At 47.7% G+C, this 20,566-nt stretch overlaps 5 protein-coding genes across 5 annotated transcripts; 1 reads left to right on the top strand and 4 right to left on the bottom strand.

Annotated features, from left to right (window-relative positions):
• Positions 1–117: 117 nt before the first annotated feature.
• Positions 118–1,441, bottom strand: FPSE_07303 (uncharacterized protein; the record flags this gene model as incomplete). The annotated part of the gene is made up of 2 exons (XM_009260421.1): positions 118–482; positions 535–1,441. 2 exons carry the CDS (start codon positions 1,439–1,441, stop codon positions 118–120), a joined length of 1,272 nt encoding a protein of 423 aa, XP_009258696.1.
• A 2,449-nt stretch (positions 1,442–3,890) lies between these two features.
• FPSE_07304 (uncharacterized protein) lies at positions 3,891–7,742 on the bottom strand (the record flags this gene model as incomplete). The annotated part of the gene is made up of 3 exons (XM_009260422.1): positions 3,891–4,578; positions 4,632–7,598; positions 7,684–7,742. The coding sequence occupies 3 exons, from the start codon at positions 7,740–7,742 to the stop codon at positions 3,891–3,893; spliced, it is 3,714 nt and encodes a 1,237-aa protein (XP_009258697.1).
• Positions 7,743–9,279: 1,537 nt separating this feature from the next.
• On the bottom strand, positions 9,280–12,849 carry FPSE_07305 (uncharacterized protein; the record flags this gene model as incomplete). The annotated part of the gene is made up of 2 exons (XM_009260423.1): positions 9,280–12,672; positions 12,754–12,849. 2 exons carry the CDS (start codon positions 12,847–12,849, stop codon positions 9,280–9,282), a joined length of 3,489 nt encoding a protein of 1,162 aa, XP_009258698.1.
• A 1,315-nt stretch (positions 12,850–14,164) lies between these two features.
• Positions 14,165–16,275, top strand: FPSE_07306 (uncharacterized protein; the record flags this gene model as incomplete). Its single annotated transcript, XM_009260424.1, has 12 exons — positions 14,165–14,198; positions 14,329–14,339; positions 14,431–14,500; positions 14,555–14,570; positions 14,633–14,653; positions 14,706–14,744; positions 14,795–14,830; positions 14,882–15,024; positions 15,249–15,280; positions 15,331–16,092; positions 16,140–16,166; positions 16,222–16,275. The coding sequence occupies 12 exons, from the start codon at positions 14,165–14,167 to the stop codon at positions 16,273–16,275; spliced, it is 1,245 nt and encodes a 414-aa protein (XP_009258699.1).
• Positions 16,276–17,301: 1,026 nt separating this feature from the next.
• On the bottom strand, positions 17,302–17,918 carry FPSE_07307 (uncharacterized protein; the record flags this gene model as incomplete). The annotated part of the gene is made up of 2 exons (XM_061988449.1): positions 17,302–17,358; positions 17,895–17,918. 2 exons carry the CDS (start codon positions 17,916–17,918, stop codon positions 17,302–17,304), a joined length of 81 nt encoding a protein of 26 aa, XP_061844438.1.
• Positions 17,919–20,566: the final 2,648 nt, after the last annotated feature.

The following is a 20,566-nucleotide window of genomic DNA, read 5'->3' as shown; positions in this document are numbered from 1 at the left end:
AAGATGACCGCAGCCACAAAACTGTCGACATATGCTATTCCAACGGCCAAATGAGAAAAACCATCGAAGTAAATGATTATATATGAAAGTCATGGGCTCGTTTTGTACGTCCACGTTTTAGACATCCTCGGACATCAAAGCACTCTGGAATTCGGGCTCAACGGCTGTCTCAGGATCTGTCCAGTTCACTGGCTTGTGAAGGCGTAGCAAAGCTAGGAAGTAGTCCTCGATAATGCAAAAGTTAAGCAGGAAGTCATTGCAGTTCCAGGCAATAGCGCAAACCATGGCACCGGCTACGGCGTCGAGGATAAAGTGGTTGGCTGTTGCAACAATGGCAGTCAGAATCAGAGCTGGGTATGACATGCCCACGGCAACAAGGATAATTCGTTTCCACGAGGAGGGTCGTAGGCCGGTAATGGGGATGGTCACGACTGTGAGGCCGACGAGGAGAGAGTAACCAAAGTGCAATGAAGGCATGGCAGCTACAAGTACAATTAGCAATGTAAGTTGAATAACATACGATTTTTAACTTACCATATTGATTACAGAATTTGTTAGTAGTCCAGACACTGCTCTCACCAGTTCCACTGTGAACAGTGTCGATGAAACCAAAGCTCTTGGATTCATTAGCATCCGGACCCTTATACTCGGGATCACTCAGAAGACGAGGAGGCATGCAGGGCCAGCTTGTGAAGACGACAAACGCAATGAGATTGCACATAGCCATAGTTCGTCGACGGGCTTCATACAAAGCAGGACCAGCAGTTACGTTGTCGTAACGCACACTACCAACAGCAAAGCGGCGATGGCGAGTTGTTGTGAAGTAGTATAGCACCACCAGGAACATGATAGTACCGGGAATATGGATGAAGGAGTAGATGCGGTTGATCCAATGAAGAATAGTTGGCCGAGCAAGGAACCATTTTTGAAAGTCGACCTCCCAGAAGATATGAAGGCGCTGTTCGAGATGAATGATTTGAAGAGCATGTCGACGAGCTACATCGACACTGCCCTCATCGAGAGTCAAGGCAGTGATGGCCCGGCCAACCTGGTACACAAAGTAGATGAGGAACCAGTACCAGCACTCGACCAAGAAAGGCAGCTTCTTCAAAAGTCGACTTAGAAGACGGTCTTCAAAGACTTGTGTGTTTGGTGTAGAAACGATGCGCTTGTATCCAAACACTTGCAACTTTCGACGGCGCAGACTCGACTGGGCATTCTTATGAGAGTCAAGAGTCGGCGAGCGTGAACCACTCCATCCACTCATCAAACTCTCGGTTGAGTCTCGTTTCGGTAGGTCATCGGAACGCTTGTAGCTTTTGAGGCTGGCGAAGCCCGACTTGTTGGTCCAGAAGTTGTAGTCCTTGCTGCGGTTGAAGTAGGCGCCCCCAAAGAGGAGAGTCACCACGACGAGAGGTTCAAGAAACGAACCAACTCCCATGATGGAGTGACTTAGCGGTGGCTGACGGTTAAATTAAGCTTCTTCGTGACGTGATATAAGTTAAAGTGTCTGGTAAGGTACAAAGCGGTAGATGCCGTACACCACTGCAAAAGGTATGCCAAGATGAGATAGGACAAACGAAAACGAACAGAAAGCGAAGAGGGTATCAGGTAAATCACTGTAGTACTTTTAGATCATAGGAAAAAGAGCACATATGAGAAGTCGTTTGTTGGGGGGACAGAGTCGGGTTTTGTTTGCTGGAAGAAGCAACGGAACGCTCGGGCATAAGTCTATGGTGGTATTCGCAGCTCACAGTTACAGTACATAGCTAGTAGGTAGCCAAGAAACATGGCCTCACGGCATGATTCAGGATGTAATTGGTAGGTATCTTTTCTTCTTTTCCCTTCTGCAAGCACCTGGTAGCTAGGTCATGGATACCTATTTCTTGAGGGCACACGACATGTGTCTTGTCTAAGTCGTCTCGGAAGCACTAAACCCAGCCAAGCCAGCCCCAAACAGGGAATACCCATGGGACCCAAGCACTCCTTGTTGCCGGATGCCGGCTTGTAAAGGCTGATGAACCAATTGCAAGGCCTGAAGTGCACCTGAAAGACAGGGATGTTTGCGGTAATGGATCGCCCGCTACCAACTTTACCGCACATACACTGGCTGACATGCGATGCGACAGGTAAATGGACCAGTCATAGACAAAAGACATGAGCACGATGGACAAAATAAGGTAGCCATGAGATGTCTCAGTCTGAGTTGTCAAGCTATGAGTGAGCTTATCTCTCTCATATTGATGTGCAGGTTGTATCACACTCTACTACCTTGTTATCAAAGGACATTTATTTAACCATCAGTATCCCCCCACTGTCTCTGTCTTTGTTTCTGTTTGGACAGGGGCCATCTAGATACTCTCAGGTTGACATGATTATGGTGTTGTTTGCCCGTGCCTGTCAACCACCATCATTCGACTTATGTAAAACTCCCTTTCTTCTTACCGTCTACTCAAAGCCCCCTGACTCCATCTCCTATTCAGCCAATGCCGGTATTCTTTTCATCTGGGATTAAACAATTGAATTATCTCATCAGCGGAAGGTCGGGTAAGATGACAAACCGGCTGCACGTATGAGATGCCCAGCCTCAGACTCTTTACAGTAACCTCCGAGTGTCCCGGCCCCTAGTGCCACGACAACTTCTAAATCTAGCAGCGCATCAAATCACACCGATCTAATTGTATTTTGATCCCGTCTAGCCTCTGCCTTTACATGGCTTTTGAATCATGAATTTCCACTCCTGACGCCAGTTGGCCAAGTTCCATACATAGTAGCATGACCGGCCTTGTCGTCTTGGTATTGTGTTTTACAGCAGACTTGGCAGCTTGGATTGATTTTTTAAATTAGTTCACTATTGGTTTGCGTAAGCTCTCATACAGTCAATTGATATGCTTGATCATGGAAGTCGTTATTGACCCGGCTACATATTATATTCTTGTTTCCTGTCTGTCTGCCCATCTCCATGTACAGACAAGCTCCATAGAACCACTCCAAATTATTAAGTGCTGAATGTACGTCATGCATAAAATATTATCAATCTACCACGAGGAATGACATCCACGCTAATTTAGCTGGCTTCGAAAATAAGGTAGTAGGGCAGACAACTCAGTATTGCCGATTTCCGACAAGTAAGCTCTTCGGAACGTTGACAAAGATAACCACCAAAAGAGCAATACATTTAAAATCGAGATAGTTCGTTCCCATTATACCTCAATGTCTTGTTGCCAGGGAGATTTTATACATTAAATCCCACCAACTTCAACAACTTCAGCTGAGACGCAGGTACATAATTCTTTAGGTATGTCACGATAGTCAAGCACGCTACGGCCATAAAGCAAAATCAACGCCAGATGTTCTTACACCCACCGATCCTAGCTATCGATGCAGTGGAACCACCAACTTTGACTAGTGTCAAGTCCTTGTGACCTTTCGGCAGTCAGAGGTTGACAATAAAACATCAAACATGCATATGCATGCTCTCGGTCAACCCCAAATCTCCGAGTCCCATATACTACCAACTCCCGAGACATCCGGACCAATTCAACAGCTTTCATCATAGCTTAATGTGAAACTTATGCATACAAGCAAGCGTCGGGTTAGCCATCATGATTCGAGGAATATTATCAGTCATACCATCATCTGATAACACATACCCAATACCGAGTTTGATGTGCAAGCAATCCCTTTTGGAAGTGGAATCATAATACCCATCAGTTTTGATTAAAACCGATTAAAATAAGAATACAGCATGAGTATTGTAGTCTTTCTGCCCAATATATGCATCCTTAACGCCCAGTGTGGCCATCAATAACCTGTCCACCGATCTATGTTTGTCGTATTCTCATTAACTATCTATTTCTTTGTACTCTCTTCCTCATTCTCCTCGGCACTCACACCAAGTTCCTGTCTCTCAATATGGTGCTCAACTCCTTAAGTTTAACAGGCTTGGACAGGAAAACGTCCACACCGCTCGCATATGCATCCTGTTGGGCACTTGCCGAAGCCAGTCCGGTCAAGGCAAGTATAACCACAGGCTCTCGCTCTTTGCTGTGCTCAAAGGCTCGTATCTGTTTTGTAGCTTCAATCCCGTCCATCCTTGGCATGCTGATATCCATCAGAATACAGCTAAACAAGTCGGGGTTTTCCTGAAAGCGTTCTACAGCCTCCAGTCCATCTGCTGCCGTAGCATATTTACTTTTCAGCTTCTTCATGTAAGCGCACAATATTGAGAGGTTGATAGGGTTGTCATCAACGAGTAAGAAGCTCTTAGTCTCATCTGCCAAAGTTGATTCCTGGGTCGATTCAGGGAAGACTTGGGCTGATGGGGCTCGTGTTGGCGGCTTAGGACGTTTCGCAGACTTGGGTTTTGAATCTGACGGCGCGGGTTCATCATTTGAAACATCGACTCCAGCATCCCCTCCACCCAAGTGTCTTCTCGATGGTCTCTCCGATCTGTCTGGAGAATTGCATAATAGACCCCTCTCTGCTTCCTTTGGCGTCATTGGTGATAGAGCTTGCAAATCTCCCCATCGGCGGAATGCTATATGGAGAATCCTGGCGAGCTTGTGCGGGCCGATGCTGCGGCGGTAAGTTAGCGGGCTCAGAACTCGATAATATCGGGTGATACTCACGGTTGAGAAACAAACTCATACACTCGCTGTTCCTCCGATGTATCTCGCCGAGAAGAACGTTTGTGTGCTGTAATGGCAGTGGCGCATATAACAACTATAGGAGACCTAGCGAGCTCTGGACTAGTGAGAACTGGATCATCGACTGCGATCTCGTTACATAAAACGATGTCTGGTGCCACATGTTGGCTCGAAGACTCGTGAATAACGTCCATTTCCAACCATCGATGACACATGGTCTGCATGGCAGACATGGGAATACCACTTGCAGTTTGTGACTGGATCTCCTCCTCTGAGGGGAAGCCAATTAGACGTACGCGCAGTCCTTTCAACCGTTTCGCTTCCTTGTCGGCCTCGTTCTTCTCTTGCCCCTGCAAAGCACACGGGTCGTTCGATCGAGTTAGAGGGAATGTGATTGTTGCAGTAGTTCCGACGTTGACTGCACTCTCAATCGAGATCTTGCCACCCATGGATCCCACGATCTTTTTGACCAGGCTTAGTCCTAACCCAGTGCCATGTGAAAGATGGTTTTCCTGTGAAAATGGCTTGAAAAGATCGTTTTGGAGAAAGTCTGGAGAAATGCCCTGGCCAGTGTCTATGACTGAAATTCGTACCACTCGTCTGTCATTGTCCGGTTCGGTAGGATAAAGTGGCTTTTGAGAAAGTGATACTGTGATTGTGCCGCGCTGTGTATATTTCAACGCATTCCCAAAGAGGTTCATTACCACACGTCTGAGTGCACCAGCCGCAACAAGGAAGCGATAAGGCACATACGGATCGATGTCGAGGAAAATTGCCACCTGACTTTTGTGCCCAAGTGGAACTTCGTGCTTTATGGTGCCGTCTGCTCGACCACCCGTCAAGTCGTTCGAATTAGGGGGCTGCACTTCTCCTGTGTCCAAATGTCCGCTTCGGCTGCTATTTTGCCAAACTTTATGAGCTTCGTTGCGTCCAAAGACATGGCCAGCAAAAACACTGTCCATTACCTCCTCGACCAAAGCATCTAATCTTACTTCAGAAGTGGAAATATTGGCTGCAAATATTGCGGCAGGCTCAGGCGCGATGGATGTCTTCCGAGCCCGGCGTTCTCTCTTCTGGTGGACCGCAGCTTGATTGACTTTTGAAAAGTATAAAAGATGATCGATAGTCTCGGTGAGCGTTCGACCGCATGTCTCGAGAGTACGCAATAGGTTCCCCTGAAAGACGTCCAGCTGAGTATCGGCAAGTAGCTCGGCTGAAAGCATGACTCCATGGAGAGGCGTCCTCAGTTCGTGAGATAAGGAACCAAGCACATCGGACTGCGCCTTGTTGATTAGAAGGGCTTCAAGTCTCTGGGCTTCTGACATAGCTAGCATACCAAATCCTCTCAGGTAGCTCAACTCGCCCTCAATAGTGAAAGATCTCGTAGGTGTCAGAGTGTAGGCAAAGCCCCCCGCCAGCCATCGATCCCGCTTAGGATCCCAAACGGGTACGAAAGCTACACTTCTGGCCCCAGGAAACACTTTTGATAACGACTGTCCTTCCGAGGCTCGCGACCAAGGACGATGCTCTTTGCTGGAAACAGATATCGCCGAGCTTTCACCAATCTCATCTTGTTTAGATACGGACGACCAGATATCTTCCTCTGATGTTCCACTAGACAGAAGTCCTCCGTCCTCATCAAAATTAAAAATCTTGCCAGTTGGGTATCTTCTCAAAAGAGCCGCAAGCAGTTTCATTGGTAAACTGGTATGAAGCTTGGACCCAGGGTCTGAGTTGATGCTAGACGAAGTGGAAGTGGCAAAACCAAGAATGCCGCAGCATCGCCTTTCTTCTTCGTCGGCTATTTGAGATGTAGACTCGTCGCTGCTGGATGAAGATTCAGGACTCGAATGGCTGCCATCGTGAACCACTCCGTCGACCGCTGACGCCTCAAGATTGGCATCTAGAAACAAAACACCCTCGATCTCGATTCCTTCACGTATGAGATTTGCTGCACGAGAAAATATCTTGGCGGTTGCTTTCTCTTTCAGATTGGCCTCAGGTTCCCGGGCAGATGGGCCTTCCGAAGAAACACTGGTCATTTTCGCTCGGCCAGCGTCCCCGGATCTCACGGCAGTCGTCTCTCTTCCAGTATTGGCTTGCACCGGCACATGCACCGGCAGCGTCTTCTGTAGACTGAGACCCCGGAATCTTTGCAGGGCTTGTTGCTCATGATTCAAAGCACCTTCTCTGGTGATGTCGTCATGAAATGCTGGAGAATCAGCACGGGCTCTCCAGCCGGCCATGGTCGACTCCCTCTCCACAAAGGAGCCTATCCCTCTTGTCATTCTTACACTTCTTCTGTAAGCGTCTCCCACACTCTTGGACTGAAGATAGTCCATGATATTCGAAGATACCTCTCGCAGAGCTTGAGTGTCGCTATTGCTCCAGGTTTCGGCTTCTCTTGGCTGAGGATCAATCACGCAATAAACACCAATATCGACGCCGGCGGGTGATCGTATAGGAACTGCAGCATAGAAACGAGCGGGAAATCTTGATAATGGATGGGGTAGTTGGGATAGTCGGGCGTCGGCCTTAAGGTCGGGTATCAAAGTGAGAGGCAATTCAGTTTGAGAGGCAGAAGGATCGTTTTTCTGCGCCATAAGAGCCCGATCGCAGACCGAAACCTGGCGTGGAAATGTTCCAGGGTATAGCCAAAATTCTCCATGGTCGTCCGTTGCCTGAATTGGTCCTGGAGCAAGGGATGATTTCTGCGTTGTCTCTGCAACTATATATTGATGATTACGATCGAATAGCGAGATTAAGGCGCGATCGGTGCCTGTCTTCCAGAGTCCTAGTTGGGCAAGAGATGCGAGAACAGTATCTCTCGGGGCCTTTTGTTGTCTGCTGGCTTCGTTGAATGTATTGTCTGTGGGGGTATTTGCGCCTGGAGGGGATGCACCTTCGCTGGGCGAGTCTGTGATATCGTTGAGAATCGACGCTCCATACCTAACAGCATGTAAGTGATTGCGCAACAAACGGACTGCCCGCTATATGCGAGCATGAGGAATGTGAAATAGAAGGGAGCACAAACTTGAACGATTCCCGCTCACGAGCTGATTCCGAAACCAGCTCGGGTGGGCATGAGGCCATTTTGAGGGCTGTTTACCGACTCTGGTCCAAGCCGGATACAAGACGAGATCTTCTTGTGTAAATATTGAAAACCGATGAACAAGAAAAAGCTCGAGTGCCCTAAAGAAATGCGCGCTTTGATAAACCACTATCTGTATATTCTCGGCCGAAGCGGTGATTGATAGGGACGGTTTGATGTATAGTCGCGTATAGCACAGGCAAGTCACAAGCAGGTATAATTGATGATAACTCTCGGAAGCGGTCGCAACAAAGCAATTGCTATGTGTTTTCGCGCGGGTGAAATATCACAGAGCTTGCGTGGTAGCATACAAATCCTACACCATCAAACAGACTTGTTAGTCTCCACAAACGAACTGCCATGGCAACTTTTAAACAACTTACCGCTAACAAATAACGCTGTCACCAATGACTGGCCATGCCTAGTTGCCGGCAGATCTTCCAAGTCTCGAACGCTCGAAAGTTTAGTAGGTTCTAGACATTGGCAGAGACTCGATTGAGAGGTTGATGGTGGCGATAGAGGGGGAGAAGACAGGAACAATTGTGTTTGTTTGGTGTGAATAGTGGAAGCAGCCATCGCGGGGCCGAGACATGGAAAGCATCAACCTGCAAAGTGCTTGGTTCTTGGCTATGAAGATCACCTTACCTAATTACGTAGGCACTTTATTCAGTGTCACGGCAGTATTCAGGACTACAATCCTGCCTTCTCCAGATGAACCCCTACATCACAAGGACGGATATCTACCTATCTAGACTTGCAGAATCACCCTTGAAAATGATCGATCCCTGCATGATTGATCTTGACAGCTACTTCTTACACGCTAACTACCTAACTATGGCACACAAAACAAACTCTGGCTTCTTTTGAATACCAATAAACCATTAGAATATAATTTTTTGACTTCTAATGAAACGGAGCTCTACTGGCGATTCGAAGTAGCTAATACCTATTGAATCTCACCTTTGTCACCTCACTGGCCAACATTCTATGAACATCAACACCTCGCCTAACAAGATTTGATGCCTAAAATTCCTTAATACCGTCATAAGCTTGAGTTTAGAGTGGGCACCAAAGGGGTCCCTAGGGACATCTGCCCTGTCCGTACGACGCTACCCAAGTGAATAACGACATGATGATGTAAACTTCTATCTTTATCGCAAACGGGTATTCAGTATCCGTAGAAACGACAAGATGCCCTCAGAGTATCAGAAAAATTGACCGCTGGGAGCATAAAAGACAAAATTATTAGGGCAGCTTAGGCCACTTAGACTATGCTTCTTAGACTACTTATTTTTACGGCCTAAGACTTAGGAGGTCAACTTTTCTACTACCCACTAGATAGATGCCGAAAATAAAGCTTCATATAAACGCCAGGGGTAATCTAGCTACGGTACATACCTATACTAGCTATAGGCTTACCCTCAGATTCCGCTTTGCAACGCCATCCCATGCATCAATCCAAGAAGTTGATCCTTATTAACCCCCAATATAGTGATAGTCCTCAAACGCCTTTAAAAAGAATGAAGCCCTACTAAGTTTTTAAGTGTACATTTCATTATCTTCCACCATGCGACCCAGAATCAAACTCTGTATCACAAGCTCATCGTCCAAGACACGGATGTCCACAATCTTGGATTGTGCTGGTGCTGATTTCCGTCGCCTCTTATTACCTGTTGTTTCCGAAGGTGCGAGAACTGCCTCCACTGTTCCTGTACCCTTATCGAGATATAGCCAGTCGAACGGGTTTCCTGCTTTCTGATGTTCCAGCAACAATTCTCGTGCTTGTTGCGTCGAGAAAACTCTTGATATCGATGGGCCCAAGACACTCGCAAGGAAAATGTAGGGCTCCTTAGCCTCGTTGCGTGACTTCTTTGCGTTTACAACAACGAGGACCCGTTGTCCGTCCAGGAGCCGTGGTCGTTGCTCAATAACCTCTGCAAGTCTCGCTTCAGCCGCCGAATATGGAGCCAAGATTCGTGACCGAAGCGCATTTCCGAGCACAGTAGATGCACCTGCACAAAGCAAATAGGGCTCCCAGTCCACAATAGCACCCTTGTTGAGACAGGCTGTGATCCACTGGGGAGCTAAGCAAGGAAGACCCAGTGCCAGTGCCTGCATGTATTTGACTTTACGCGAATGGTTGTCGGCAATGAGTGCTGTAAACCCGCTCTCGCAACTTGTTTTGGTGAGCCTCAAGGCTTCTTCCTCATCCATCACTGGACTCATAGTACTCATGATGGATGAGTGCTCAAACATGTCTTGAAACCCATCCGTGAGAATTGCTCCTCCTGATTGTGTAATTTTCGACTCTATCTTCTTACGCTCTTGTGCTTTGAACTGGGTTGAAAAGGACAGTGCAAACACCATACCATCAAACAGCCGCCCTGTACGAGGTACAGAAGCAAAGCTTTGCTTGAAGGACCTGCTGGACTTGTGTACAATACTCCTTTCTAGCACGCTTGCGGCTGGCGAGTGGTGCAGTTCATCAGTGGATTCAGAGCCGAGACGTGGGTACCGTTTCGATATTCTTCTCGACTTTCCTGTTTGTTGAGGTGACTCTGATTTTGCTCCTGATCGAATATTCTCATTGCGTAAGCTACGCTTACCTCCTGGAGAAGGAAGAGCTACCGGTTCTGTCCGTTCAGAGCCAGGCGAGTCTTGAGTTCCGGGTGTTGTCTTGGCAGAACAGGTTGGTGTCGTTGATAAAACACTCAAGCTTGACGACGTTGGTAAAATTTGTCCAGCCGAGCGACTGGCCAGTGGGGTTACTGGAGTTGTCCCAGCTCTATCACTGCGTCGTAAGCGGGTAGTCATTGGTGGAGGGAGGTCTGCGTAAACATTCCGAGCCGTCTTCTTGGGCCGCGCTGTCTCAACCTTGATCGTCTCCTGGGGTGGCTGAAGCTCCTGCTCTGACTCTTCTTCGATCATCGAAACTCCAGTCGCATTATGCAAAGGTGACGACATGGACATTGGCCTCGGCTCTATTTCACCTATCAACCCATCCGAGTTGGAAGAACTAAGAAAAGGGTTCCTGCGTTTTTGCCGAACTGTACGACCATAAGTCCTGGCGGTCCGTCTCCGTGGCGGGGGCAATGACGAGGGCTCAGAGTGATTGTTTGATCCTTCTGGCACATCCTCATCATCCATCCGGAGCCGCGGTAGCTCAGGTTCCGATGGCTCTGGATGTTCAACAGGTGCTGTGGGCGGTAGAGATGGCGCTGGACTGGTGGCCGGTATCATATCTTCATCCATCGCAACCTTATCAGCATCCACCAACACCGTGTCGCCATCGTGGTCAACCTGCTGGTTTTCGGAGGCACTGTTTCCAGGAGTAGCTTTAGTCGATGCAACAGGAAGTTCGTTAGAAGCCACCAATCCTTTCTGAGAATCGTCCACGATAGCGGGCAGCTCTTGTCGCTTATTAAGATCGGTGTCAACTTTAGGCTTCGCATGGCTCGCTTCAGGGTTATTTTCTGACAAGAGCTTTCTCTTCTTCCTTGATGGCTGTCCCGCAGAATCTTGCCATATCTTTGGTGTGAAACTAACTCGGCCCAATTCCTCGGCAGCCTTTGCCTTTTTCCGCTCAATCCTCTTTCGTCTCTCCATCCGTCGAATTGCGTCGTCTGAATCATCATCAGAGTTCATAGGAGAGATCACAATTGATCCCAGTATCTTCCTCTCTTGTGACTTTTGCATGGGTTCGTAATGGGACATTGGTTCGGTGGTGCCCGAGGACCTGGGTGCTTGCGCGCGGGGCGAGGATTCTGCTGATGGGGGTGACTCTGGTATCATGTCACCGCTAGCAGATCGGCTATTCAAGGGTGTTTGCGCTCGCGTTGGATCTTTATGATTGTCCGTCAATAGAGTATCGGGTATCTCATGTAGACGTAGGGGGCTCGATGTACGAATATCGGTTGGTGACGAGACATTGGCTCGATTCTTCAAGGGCGACGTCTCAATCAGGTTCGCCGATTTCGAGTCGAATAATTTCGGAGACGGTCGTGACGATGTTGGACTTATACGTTTAACAGCAGAGGAAAACTGCGTCTGGCCAAACAATTGGCTTCCGGCTAGAGGGGCAACAATGTTCGGTTTTGCAGCGAATGGGTTCTTGGGGACAGCGGGGGTCTCGAAAGTCGGGGCATTAGGGCGGTGCGGTGTTTGGCCGTTGTTCAACTGCGAAGTATCATCAGGACGCCTCCAGTCACCTCTAGTGTTCTCGAAGCCTGCATCCTCTGAGACCTGGGATGATGGTCGGCCGAACTCGCTTAAGTTAGCAAAGTTGACGGCTCCTGTGTCGTCATCTTGGAGAGGCCTGGGCTCAAGAGACCCAGACTGTGTATCAGCTTCGACAGGACTGGAGGGCACGATATCGCAAAATTCACTGTAATCACGGTCGAAGTTGGCCTGTGTCGGAGTTTGCTGAGAAAAATCCATCTTTTGCAAGGCGCCAACTGCAGCGCTATTCGGCGGCTTCGTACTCCTGGTCAGAGGCTTGGGTGCATCGTTTTGCACTGCTTGCGGCTTCGCGCTGTCATGGCGCGCAGGCAAGTTGCTGAGATCTTGGGGATTGGGGAGAATGTCGTGGTCTAGAGTTTTGCTTCTGTCGGTAATCAGGTTAACGCGGTCCTCGCGGCCCTGGGTAACGCCTCTCTGTATGCTGGTCTCGAGAGTACATTGCTTTTTTGAGTGTGTCAGTGCCACCCCTGTCTCGTCCCAGTGCGACGGATCGCCACTTTCAGAAGCGGGTCTCACTGAACGCGCCGTGTCCGTTAACGCGTTGTGGGAGGCAGCGACCTCGGATGCTACATTTTCGTTGATTGTTAGATCCGATGATGATACAACGACTTCGCTCGTGGGTGAAGGTATCAGTACTGGGGCCTCCGTGCCAGCTCTTGAAGATGATGTGAATTTGGAAAGCGAACTGCTAAACTATATGAAGCAGCAAAAGTGTTAGTACATCATGAGTGATTACCCCAGTGTAAAGTGATTTCAGCTGCACTGTCGACATACCCTGCCGACGCCAAACTCGGCCCTGTAGGCCTCAATGATAACCTGGCTGTCCTGTGACTCGTTGCTGCCTGCTTGAAGCGACTGGGAGTCCATCATTTTGGTGATTTACGCATTTTCGAGTTGAAGAGTAACAATAACAGACGATTGTTGGGAAGAATTCGGAACAAAGACGTGGAAGAAGCGCAGTTCTCTCTTTGCGGCTAAATTAGAGCGAATTGACCGGAAGGGAAACAAAGAGGAACGACTGCGAACGTCTGTGACGCGACAGCACGTGACGTCCATTAAGAACTTACAAGACCACTCTCTGACCTAACCACCACTCAAATGGAATTGACTTTACAAAAGTGCACAAAAGAGACTCATTTGTAGAGAGTTTTCATTATTGACTGTCAGGGAATGGTTATTTCTCTGATACGCAGGTTCATAGGTGGACTTTAACAACCAATACCATTGACCAATCGCACTGCCCATAGGACCAAGAATTTATCCAAAGATACCTAGAGAAACCAAGACATCTGTTTCTTTGTATTTCTGTCCCTGCTTCTTCTATTTCTTTCCATATCAGCTAGGTTGATTACTGAGATAGCAGGTCTCGCGTATTCTAATGATGTTTGTTTGTTACCAAGCAATTTGAGTTCACAATCCAGCGAGTTTGGAGGCAATAAATGATAAGAATCCATGCACATAATACAATCACAACTTTCACAGCGGTTAAGAGCAATCACATGTGATTTGAGGATCTAGTCTCAATTTGAAAATAATCCAAAGCTTATCCAAAGTGGCCAAGAGTTTGCTGCCACCGGTTTTTATGTTTTGGTTCCAGGTTAGCATATTGGCGAAAGTCTCTGTTACCTGACAACATACTAGCGGGTGTCCGGAACCCAGATCACATCATTCTTTGGACTGTTCTTTGGTTGATTGCAACAAATTAGACAAAACTGCTGATCATTGAACTCCACTTTGCGTATCGTGAAGTTCCATCCATCAGACATGAGACAGTTATTTAGGGCTAGGGCTCTTGTCATAGCCTGTAAGCTTGGCGATATCTCATTGTAATCGAGAGGCAAAAGTACCTGGTTTCCACGAAGTGTTTGGTCTTTGAGCATAACAATTGATACTCCATGTTTCGTGGAAGTGCAACATTTGCGTATTGGCATCCGTAATGACTAAGAAAAATTCCAGAGCGCAATTTCCAATTAGAGGGGCTTGTTTGGCTGCTGTTGGCCCGGGTCTCGTACCTTAAATTTGTCCATGCCCACTGGAATGATTCACATCTATCCCCGGTGCCGGTGCTACCACGAGTGATGCAACTGCCCCGCTCCGATGATGCCCCGCGTCATGCCCCGCGCCTTTTTTTCCATCCTGCAACATCGACATACATCGTGTTCAACGCATTTTACAGTAACGCAACATGACGATAAAGGTTATTCTTGGTGCTCAATGGGGTAAGTTTTTTTCTCGTTATCCTCTTTGCCCCATCTTGCGGTATTCTGGAAATACCATAAATCGAGAATGGGGTGATAAGTTGTGGTGATAATATTCATGATGGGCGTATGCTAACCTGATGAATTACAGGCGATGAGGGCGTATGTATTCTCTTCCGACCCAAATCCGATAATTTCCTCTGTCTGTGCTCCCATCAATTCAACTGTATTCTAACCATGCTATGCGATATAGAAGGGAAAGTTGACCGACATCCTTGCCCCTGAGGCACAGCTTTGCGCCCGAGCTGCTGGAGGTCACAACGGTAAGACTTGACCAAAGCGCTTCAATTCATGGCAAATGCTGACAGGTTTCCCAGCTGGTCACTCTATTGTGTTAGTCGAATCTGTCTTGAGTAACTATTCTTTTTAACTAACATCCAACTTCCTCCCGATAGCGCCAATGGAGTATCCTACAGGTGCGCGTAAACAAACACGAAATTGTCCTGACAAGTACTAACCAGCCTCTAGCTTCCATCTTTTGCCAAGTGGACTTATCAACCCCAACTGGTATTATCCCAAGATATGGTACTTCTATGATCCGAAACTAAAACCTTTAGCCTCAACTTCATCGGCAGTGGTGTTGTTTTCCATGTGTAAGTATCTACGTCACTAAGCCGATGTTCCACATACTGACTCAACCTTAGCCCAAGCTTTTTCTCGGAAATGGCCGCATTGATAGAGAAGGGCCTGCCCTCTGTAGAGGATCGCCTGCTCGTATCGGATCGTGTTCACATTATCTTGCAGCAGCACATCGCTGTCGACGGACTTGAGGAGAAGGAACTTGGAGGTTTGTCCTTGCAGCTGCAATTTAGCAAGATACGCATCTAACTGTTTAACAGACAAGAAGATCGGCACCACAGGCAGAGGCACGTCAACTATTCCTCAGGATACGCCAGAAACACGAGGCTAGGGCACACGCGAGGTGTCGACAGTCATGATGGAATTTAGTCTCGTGTGCTTTGGCACCCCTGGAGTCTTTCCATGTTGGAAGTTAACTAACGTTGGAGACAGGCATTGGCCCTACGTACTCGAAGGCCTCAGCAGTAAGGCAAATTGGGTTCAGTGTCTTGGGAATCCACTAATCTCTTCACAGCGAGAGGGCGTTCGTCTCGTTGACGTTTTCAACAAGGAGCTATTCGATTCCAAGCTTCGACGCCTCGAGGCCGGTTACCGCAAGCGCTTCGGAGATCTTTTCGTATACGATGTCGAGGAGGAAATTGCTCGATTCGACGAATACCGACCGAAGCTCGCCAAGTACGCCGTCGATGGTGTGTCTTTCATGAAGGCAGCCCAAGAAGACAACAAGAACATCATCGTTGAGGGAGCTAACGCACTCATGCTTGATATCAAGTACGGCTCATACCCCTTCGTAACCTCGTCCAACACAACGATTGGTGGCATTATCGGCGGACTCACCTTGAACCCCAAGAACATCACCGAGACAATCGGTGTTGTGAAGGCTTACACGACCCGAGTTGGCCAGGGAGCGTTCAAGACGGAGGACACCGGTGAGATCGGAACCAAGCTCCAGGAGATTGGACGAGAATGGGGAACATCGACCGGTCGTCGACGTAGGTGCGGATGGCTCGATCTTGTCGTTGTCAAGTACAGTGCTTCCATCAACTACTACTCTGCTTTGAACCTCACAAAGCTCGATGTTCTGGACACTTTTGAGACGATCAAGATTGCCATTGCCTACAAGGTTGACGGAGAGGAACTCGACCACTATCCCGCTGACCTCGACCTCCTTGAGCGCGCCGAGGTGGTGTATCACGAGATGCCTGGCTGGCAGAAGCCAACAACTGGTGCAAAGACGTTCTACGACCTTCCTAAGCAAGCCAGAGAGTACATCGAGGTAGGGTAAATGCCGCTGTATGAGTGAGCTACGCTAACAAATATCAGTACATTGAGAAGTTTATTGGGGTTAAGGTATGCCTATTCTTCGTATTCCTGGTTAGCAGGCATGTTTGCTGACATCTCCTAGGTCAAGTGGATTGGTACCGGTCCTGACCGCGAGGCCATGATCGCGCGCGCTTAAGCGATCGCCATTGTAAATGGTGTTGATTTTACGCGTGCATGGCGTCTTTTCAACCATAGAGCCTCCCAGACAGGCTACGATAGCTCATTTAGTTGAAGTTATGGATTTGGGAACAGTTTTCAGTTCGTTTTCTGAGCTAACAAAATAGACTTGCGGATTTCTTGCGGATTCAGGTGTCACGAAGAACGATGATCAGCAGTAAACTGGATAATATCAGTCGAAAACTCACACAACAGTCGATGACAATCGGCCGTCTCTTGGAGCTCTCAGACCACCCAAATACATACGGACGAAGAAGTCGCAATCGGGCTATTGTTGGGATGAACTAACCTTACATAGCATAACGCAAGTCTGAAAAAATTGCTATACCAAATTCATTCAACAGTATTCGTCGTGAGACTCGGAGATCAACATCGTGGGTTTCTGGGCAAAACGCTGTGAATGACTAGAATATTCACGGCTGGTTTAAGGGGTGTAAGATTCGTCTTGTTCGATGACTACAACTGCATTCTATAGAAAATGGAGATTTGTTTAATTCGTCTTGTCAAGTCGCAAGTATTTGCCCATCTTGCTGCTGGTCTATAAACCCCTAGTTTGGTATAGGAGCACGTGGTCTAAACAACCGCCAAGGCCATGCCAATGTCTTGTCTTGTGATTATAGCTATGCTGATGTGAGTCGCATGATTTAGATGAGTCTCTTGTATTGGTAGACGGGCTATACATATATTTTGACCACTGCTTTATTCAATATTGTTGCGGTACTGGGCTTTACTGCTGAGCTCATGTCTCTTTTCAGATTGACAATGAGTCTCCATCATATATATACTTGGTTTCTCTACCTTTAGCGTTGTCTAGAGGTCGTCGACGAAGTGCAGCCAGGGACAATAACTCCCAGATACGGTGGTTCTTTACACTGAATTCGTCGGTCGTCTTGTTTCTAATTGAATCACGAATATCCAGTATCTCAAACATCCAATATATCGAGAGTCCTATGGCTTAATTGACTCGACTACTGTTATCTTCATACTATTGCACTTCTTCGGTATCACTGCTAAGCTCATATCTCTTTTTAGGAGTGATCCGCTACGAATATACAATATATCGAATATCGAATATCTACTTTTCGCATTACCATAGAAGTCTGTCCACGTGGTGGCAGCGGGCAATGTACACTATACACCTTTGAGCACAATATGCACCATGTATGAGACGGCATATGAGCTCAATTGGCTCACTAACACTATCTAACTCTTATTTTGACTTGAGGCGTGGATACATCCTATAGGAACAATCTTGGGTCGCTTCCGTCTTGGAGCCGCAATGGAGCAACCGACGTCCGCATATCAAGCAGTGGGCACATTTTGAAGAGTGGATGTATTCCTGCGATATTTGATGGCACTGCATGAATTCCCTGGTTCTGAGGTTCCAGGCCGGTGAAGATTTTGTAAAGTTCTCCCTGGTATGCAGAGGAGTTGCAGGATTGAGGAGTCAACAACTGAGAGAGACAGGCATCTATAAACACGCCTGTCTCCATCCAGAAAACACTAGACATGTGTCACTTATAGATGCCGTCGATAGTGTTTGCTGTCACCTTCCTTGTGGAAACAAACATAACTTACATGCCCAACGTTGGGTGAAAACATGACGATGCATTTCAAGACAGGTTCCATTCAACTCAATTGATTCCTCTGATACGAGACAGCGACCGAATATCCCTGCATTTATAGTTTCTATTACATCAATACTTTGACTTTGACTTTGGCCAGCTCATCGTCAGTCAAGGTTATTGCTGTCAAGCTCCATTTGAGATCGACGGCAATTGTTCCGCGAGGTAAGACAAGACAGCAAAAGGCCTTATCCTCAACTCTATTCCCTGGTGCATTGACTAGACCAGCATCATGTCTTTGTCCCCAGCCAGCACATCGTCAAGGTTATTGCTGGTGTTGTTGCGGTCCAAACTCCATACCGAGACCCTCTTCGGTCAATCGTGAAATCCACTTCTAGATCCATTTTGATCTGCCGCCACGGTAGTCCTCCGGCTCGGTGTAATGCGGCCATCCGGACCGGTGCGGAAACCTATATCGTACAGACCCTATTGTAAGTGGAAGAAATGCACAATACGTGAATGTGCTGGATCGGTATCAGGCTGCATGGCAGGCTTCGGGTAGAAGCAGCAAATGCATAGTCGTTGTCGTGTTTAGCTTAGTTTAGGCGCAGAAGCCTCTCTCTCCAACTGGGAGGACGGGTAAGTGCAGGTAAGAGGGGAAATTTGGCATCTTTGGGTAAATTGCATGGTATGACATGACATAATCCACTTTCCATGTCGTTGCTGATGATATGTCGGAATTCAGCCTGGGAGGCATTCAAGTGAGGTTAGTGAGATGTCAGTTTCTGAGGTGAGGTGAGGTCAAGACAGAGTCTGGACCATGGTAAGCCTGAGCCAATGCAACAACCAATCTTGTATCAGGAGACTCTATGCAAAGGACGAAAAAGGGCTCATTGTGCAGGCGTATTACACCATCATCTTTATCGTCAAGCACTTGATTCAAGTAGTTCATCGGCTTCATTCTCAGTCTTGAGCCAAAGCGTGGAGCATCAACTCCGTTATCACTACCCTAGACCAATCCCCCCTATCGTAGATCTTCATTATCCCCCCCACGGAAATGGAACATCATCAAGATCATCACTATGGTCCCGTGAGAGGTCAGCACACCCACCCCTCACTTTTCTACTCGCTTCTACTGTGGTCAAGCCAAGGGCCAGAACGCGCCCTTTCTCTCCTGTCAAGCATGTCATTGACAACATTGGCAAGAGTCTGGCCAGGGTCTAGAAAACAGGCGAGTTCCTGCATCAAGAGAAGAGGGTGAGTACGGATGCTACCTCGTCACACGAAAGGTCACATGGCACATTCATTGCAGCTTGATACTAAGACATCACATCACAACTCAGGCGCCACCTCCACAATTTAGACCCCCTTCTCGTTGATCGTTGCAGAGTACATGGTAGAGCAGAGTTGTTCTGTGCAGCGTTCCCTTTTGCGCACTAGAGTGTAATCAGGCAAGATGATCACAGCACCGACCTAACGGAAAACGTAGAATAGGTTGGCAAAGGCTCAGATACAGACTTCCATGACTTGGGGAACATAAGCGGTCACGAGAGAGGGGGTGTGACCTCCTAACTCGAGTTGAATTAACAAATACTCTATCATGACTCCATCACTAAGCTATTCCTCTACCAGGCATAGTGGTCTGAATAGTTGCGTTTCGACTAAAATGAGTTCGAAAGTAAACATACATGCATGAATAGTAGAGACTGTTTTGATAATCTCCCTTTGATGCAACGATATCCCATCACGTATTGTACCCTCCTGCAGGAGGCTCAAGATAAAGGATGGATGTCGTCAGAGCTTTGCCGCAGACTGCAGACTGGGGCCCGAACAGTCGGATCTTGACGGACGACTAATACCTCAGAGTGTCACGGAAGGGTTGTGTTTGCTTGCTTTTCTCTGTCAGCCACCAACAGATGTCAACGTCTGTCTATTCACTTGATGGGCAGACGGGCTTTGTTGTCCAGCACGGCACAGCACAGACACAGACAGCCCCAGGGCCACGGTACTGCAACAATCACACTATTATTAGTGTAAGCGCCTACTGGAACCAACAAAGAGATGATGGTCCACGGACTCGTAATTCTCTACGTACTATCTGCTATTATAAATAATCTTCCACGGAGTATCCGCAGGCGCTACCTCCTGACTTTACCGACAGTGGTCAAGTTTTGATGAACCGCTGCGGACGGAAACCTCAGCCACAGACGATGCCGAGTCCGAGACGAAAAGCCTGGAGAAATCCGGGGTAATAGTAAGTTTGTAGCGTGTTAATTAAACGACTGACGAGGGTCAAAAGTCTGGAGACGCAACTCAAAGAGGGGGGTCTCGGTCTCTGTTCTGCCAAGACTCAACCCTCAGTTTAGTTCAGTGCAACATGGCACGCTGTGACAACCTCTTCTCGGTTAGCTATTAGACCATGCAACCTGCAATAGCGAAAACACAAAATGACAGGTAAAGGTGATAATGATAATTCAGAGAATTGTAATTGGGACTTCGGACTTCGGACATGGAATGTTATTCATGATAATTAGTTACTTGCTGTAGGCAGCCACAAATGCAGGCGCCACATCCATAACTTAGCAAGGTACAGCTACAGCCACGGGGCAGCCATAGCTTAGTGCAGAACTACAGGCACAGCTACAGGCGGGCATCCTCGACTCCATCCCCCCCCCCCCCCCCCCC

This window comes from Fusarium pseudograminearum, chromosome 3 (genome assembly GCF_000303195.2).
Source record: "Fusarium pseudograminearum CS3096 chromosome 3, whole genome shotgun sequence".
Lineage (NCBI taxonomy): Eukaryota > Fungi > Ascomycota > Sordariomycetes > Hypocreales > Nectriaceae > Fusarium > Fusarium pseudograminearum.
This window is presented reverse-complemented; position numbering and strand designations above follow the sequence as displayed.